Below are 5627 nucleotides of genomic sequence, written 5' to 3'. Positions count from 1 at the left end.
CTGTTTCAAACCGCATTTTTTAGGTTTTAGTACACTGCTGTTTTAAGCAGAAAATCCTCAGCAGTGATGTTGACTGATGAATTTGCACATGGTTTGTCTTTAAGCACATTGAAAACCCCAGATAGACAATGTTAAAAGCTTGGTTTTCATCACATGGGGTCTTTAATGCTACATACGTGAGTATGGCAAACGCAATAAAATGGTGTTCTCTGAACTCTACAGCTGATTGGACGTGTCTCTCTTGCCCTCCCCAGGGTATCGTGGGACAGCGAGGGAGAAGTACACATCCTCAGCCCCGGCGCCAGTGATGTGGGAATCTACAGATGCACCGCCACCAACGACTTGGGCTCTGATTCAGAGACAACACTAGTTCTGCTGGCTGGTGAGACATTACACATGGTTGCTCTCTAATGACTGTTTTGAATGTGAGTGGATGGTTTTTATTTCTTTATAAACAGAAACTCCCACGATCGCTGCCTCGCGGAGAAACACGTCAGATTTGAAGAGCAGCAGTCTGAAGGTGGTGGTTGGAGGGGTTATCAGTGTCCGTTTGGGTGCCAACCTCACCCTCGAGTGCCCCGTCAAAGGTATGGGACGATTTACAGGTGACTCTCTAGAATTATGAAATGTCACAATCGAAAGAAAAATAAGAAATTGTATTCTGCATATTTAAAAAAAAAATCATTATATCGTGTCATAAAAACTTGAAGCATAATTAATAAATAAATAATAAACACCAGTGCTTAATCTAACATAATGGCATCTATAAGCAAATTTGTAGTGCTATTAAACAAAAATATTATATAATGTTATATTATATTATATTATGTAATAAAATATAATACAAAAATTATAATTAAATTAGAGACATATATTAATATATTGTTTTAAAATTAATGTATAATATTTTAATGTACTTAGTTTAATATGCTAAAATAATAATAAGAGGACACAATAATGTAGGACACTGCACAACTGAAATAAAAATGCGGGGCCCTTCGATGGGATTTATGCCGCGCTGCGTCATTTACAAACGCCAATCTACTGTAGCAAAACAGGGCTCCTGTCGCTCTATTGTACTAAAATATACTTTTTATAGAGCTGTCTATAGATTTCTACCTACGCAGTGGAATTTAATGCATACAATTCAGATGTAATTATAGTGTTTAATAGCCTCATTGTTCAATGAGATCAATTTTTGGGTCTTTCGTGCCCCTCAAACTTCCCAAACTGGACACTCTTCTCCCTTTCCCCTCCTTTTTATTTGCATGTTTATATAAACAAAGGTCTCTGAGGTCATTGTGTCTGTCTTCACTCACCGTCGCAGTTTATGTAGACTGTGAACACTGGCCTCACAAAAGACCAGAAAGCCACAAGTGTCAGCTGTTCTCTCATGCTTTCATCACCATCTGATTCCATGAGATGAATAAACAGGATTTGAAGGCATAGGCAGGCACGGAGCAGTGCAGATGGGTAATGATGTAAGAAGATACTGTAATTGAGTGGTTAAGCTGATGGTGTGGAGAGATGTGTTGTTAGAGGACACACACACCCGGATACAGCGAATGTCTGATCCAGGTCACGTTATTACAGAGCAGAATTCAGTCTGCTTATCACGCAGGTCATTAACAGTAGATCCGTTCTAAAATCTAGTGAGCTGCCTACATAGCTTCCATGTAACCTCAAACGGGACTTTGGACGTGATTTTGGAACACTCTACACAGGCAGCTACTCTGTGCATCATATAAGAAGTGCAAAGCACACAGGAGGGAATTTATTTTAGTAGATTTTAACATTTGCATGCTGCTAGAAATACATTCCTCTTCCTATAAGTAAATCTGAACAATTGTATTAATACTCTTCAGTATTGAAATCATTTAAAATATAATTTTATTTATACATTTATAGTTTTATTTGTCTGCTGTCTTTTATTTATCTACAGCCTGACTATGTAGTTAAAATGATAACTTCAAAGCTAAGGAATTGGAACAGAAGGGGGAAAAGGCACATAAAAAGTGTAATTTTATCTAGCAATAAATGTTAAATAAAAAAATATATATATCTTTTAAATTCAACAAATAGTGAGAAAATATTGATTGTGATCAGATCAGAAGGTCAAATTAAATATTATTTGCACTATTTAATTTTTCTGTTCATTTTATATTTATAAATTGTTGTATTGTTTATATTGTCATATAGCATATGACTGCATAACCCGATATTGGAACATAAGAAAGAAAATAAAGCATTTTTTTCTGATTCTATTATTTTCTAGTGATAAGTATTTTAGTTTAGTTTAGTTTAGTTTAGTGAAAGGATAAACTAAATATTTCACTTGGTTAACTGAACTGTTTTATATTTCAGTTTATTTTATATCGTTAAACAGAGGAGAAATGTAATAAAATATATAATTTTTTTCTTTGATTATGTTATCGTCTAGTAATAAACATCAAATAATCAACTTTTTTTCAATTTATTGTATTTTTTATCATTTTATTTGATTTAATATAGTTAAAATGCTAACAGTGTAGTGTTAAACATAAGTTGGCCAATGTGCTTTACATCAGTTAATGCAAAAGCTAATGCAAATAATAATAACACTAATGAGAAAATTAATAAGAATAGGACTAGTGAAAATAGCAACAATAATAATAAAGAGCACTGGCATCAAAGTACTACCTTTAGATCTCTCTGACTGGTCAAAAGCCAAAGAAAGAAGTAGTTTTGAAATGAGTCCGGCTCGGAGCACTTCTAATGTGTATTGGAACGGAGCGTGTGTTTGTACGAGTCTGCAGTCAGTAGGCGGTCAGCACATAGAGATAAACATTTTGTATGTAATATATCTTCTTTTAATGTTCCATTTTTTTCTTCATCATCATGCAGTTATTGTTCCTGTGTGCGTTTCTCCTCCTAGTGGAAATTCCCTCTCCAGGAGAGCAGAGGTCACTGCGGCGGCCACTATTAATCCTACCTACATCTTAACAACATCACTTCCTGCCATCTTTGCAGGCATGCCTGACTGTTTACTGGTGCCAGAGTGTGTCAATGCCCACGTGTGCGCTTGATGCACACACACACACACACACACACCTCAAGGCCTCCGATGTGATTTTCCATTGCTAAGAGTGTGTCTATTCATTGGCTCTCAGACTAACGGCTGTATGTCAGTACTAATGTCTCCATTCGGCAGAACGGGGGACCATAAAACTCAGACTCCAATCCATGTGCTGCTCATTATTTTCAGCGGGGGCGTCCCATGGGAACTGGTTGGAGGGAGGCAATTTGCATTCATTGTGCCCATTTGTACAAGTAATTCGTGGCAATCTGCTGGCCTCTTGCTGATCTGCTCTTTGAATCAACATTTTCTGCGGTTTGATTTATTCGGCGCAGGCTTTGATGTTGACATATGGGTCTTTTAAGGGCACGATGGCAGTTGCCCCTAAATACTGGAACTTGTTCAGTGATTTGTCAAGAGCTTAGGTTTGTTTTTGGGAAAGCTGCGCCCAGACCAGCTTTTCTTGAATGGGGTGCAAAATAAGGTCTGAAACTCTAAATATATATTTCACATGGTCAAAAAATATTGAATGTGAAACTCAGTGGAAAAGGTCAAACTTATTTTTACAATGCAACCCTGGAAACTAATATTGGCACTTCTCAGTTTGTGAGATTCTTTAAAAAATTTTTTTAAATCAAACATTAAACACATATTTAAGTTTCACAACATTGTTGAGTTTGACAAATGCAGTCAACAGTACAATTTGTGTAGAAATTGAGAAATTGGATTACAAAATTTCAGCTTTCTGAATTTTAAAGAATGTTTTTTTTGTTTGTTTTTTAATAATGTCGCAAAGTCATGTTATAATTACTTTATAATAGAAAAATATTTAAGTTTCACAACATTGTTGAGTTTGACAAATGCAGTCAACAGTACAATTTGTGTAGAAATTGAGAAACTGGATTAAAAAAAATCAGCTTTCTGAATAAAGAATTATTCTTTTTTTTTTTTTAATATTTTTAATAATGTCACAAAGTCATGTGAACACAGGTTTGCCTGCAAATGTGGGACACAGCTAAAATAAAATAAGTAAAAACATTTTTTTTTGAATGTAACAAGTGAATGTGTTGTTGTTTTTGTCTTGTTTTTTCAAAAATGTCAAAATTATCTGAATAAAGAATTTTTTTTTTTTTTTTGAAATATTTTTAATAATGTCACAAAGTCATGTGAACACAGGTTTGCCTGCAAATGTGGGACACAGCTAAAATAAAATAAGTAAAAAAAATTTTTTGAATGTAACAAGTGAATTTGTTGTTGTTTTTGTCTTGTTTTTTCAAAAATGTCAAAATTATAATTTATTCAAAATGATGATGTTGAACTATTTTATTTGTTATTCTATTTTATACAGTCTACAAGGACATGAGGTGGAAAAGACCAAAATCACCATTTTAAGGGCTTGTTTTGATGTGTTTAAAAATACCATCTTTTTCTGCAATGCTAATTTTATTTTAAATAATACTTAATGTAAAGTATCTAACATTTCTGACAACATACAATTAGTCCCTCAAACACCTTTAAAAAGTAATGGGACACCTAAAGTGTACCCTACTCATAGAAAGCGGTGATTAGCGTCAGCTCCGGACTCCAGTGTGAACTGATTGATTGGGAGTGACCTGACGTTTGTCTCTGAGCAGGTGTCCCGCGGCCAACGCTGAGCTGGCACCGCAAGGAGGGTCCACTGGGCGCCAGCGCTAGTCCTCTCCCGGACGGATCTCTGCTCCTGAGAAACCTCACACCACCAGACTACGGCACCTACTCCTGCGTGGCTGCCAACAGCATTGGAAAGTCGGTGGCCTCCAGCCTGCTGCGTGTGGCGGGTGAGTAGCGATTCCCACAGCAGCCGTATGTCAGTCCACACTTCTCCGGGTTACAGGGAAATCCTCACACGACAGCATTTCGGTGCTAAGTGAACCGCACTCAGTTTCCCACAAAGTCAGTGAACTCGGCAGGAGATTTGCGAGTGGCTTATTGCTATTGGCATCGTTTGGCGCGTCTTGTTGAGAAATAACGGGAGACCTACAGACTGTAGGGGTGGTAAAATCCATTTTTGCAGCGGAATGAAGAAATATTCCCTTCTTTGTAGAGGCCGCTTGTCTCTGGAGATCTTATAGGCCACAAACAGAAGACAGCCGAGGCCTTCCCACCGTATTTCATCGAGGTCATTTCTGTCTCCATCACAGTCGAAACGGGCTGTAATCTCTCTGCTGATTGGGAAAAAGCTCTAACTAGGAGTAATAATTCAGCCACTTGAGGTTGTTCAACCATCAAAGGAATAATCTTTACCTGTAGGAATGCTTTGGTTGATTGCGTTTGATGGTGAGATGTTTGATGACACAGTGCTGTCTTGATGCCAGGAGGAGCTGTGGGTGAATCTGAGCACCAGGTTTCAAAGGAGATGAATAGGAAGAGGGTTCTGATGGCCTCTGTGATTGGCACCAGCATCACGGTCAAACCTGGAGATACCTTGAGGATAGGTACGGCACATTCATGTTGTTTAAATGATACACTCTTAAAAATAAAGATTCCAAAAGGGGGTATTTGCAGCTATACGGTAGAAGAATTATTTTGGTAT

At 37.1% G+C, this 5627-nt stretch overlaps 1 protein-coding gene across 1 annotated transcript in view; it reads left to right on the top strand.

Moving 5' to 3' along the window:
* Positions 1–214: 214 nt before the first annotated feature.
* LOC107575138 (ADAMTS-like protein 1) overlaps positions 215–5627 on the top strand; it is a 24890-nt gene continuing 19477 nt past the window's right edge. Inside the window, exons 1-4 of the mRNA XM_016261553.1 lie at positions 215–382; positions 459–587; positions 4690–4872; positions 5410–5529. Of these exons, the coding sequence (XP_016117039.1) occupies positions 5451–5529 (79 nt within the window). The 5' untranslated portion in view covers positions 215–382; positions 459–587; positions 4690–4872; positions 5410–5450. The remainder of the gene's footprint in view (positions 383–458; positions 588–4689; positions 4873–5409; positions 5530–5627) is intronic.

The sequence above is a fragment of the Sinocyclocheilus grahami genome, unplaced genomic scaffold, assembly GCF_001515645.1.
Source record: "Sinocyclocheilus grahami isolate Dianchi unplaced genomic scaffold, SAMN03320097.WGS_v1.1 scaffold2478.1, whole genome shotgun sequence".
NCBI classification, from domain to species: domain Eukaryota; kingdom Metazoa; phylum Chordata; class Actinopteri; order Cypriniformes; family Cyprinidae; genus Sinocyclocheilus; species Sinocyclocheilus grahami.
The sequence above is the reverse complement of the archived record's forward strand: the minus strand, read 5'-3'. Positions and strand labels throughout refer to the sequence as shown.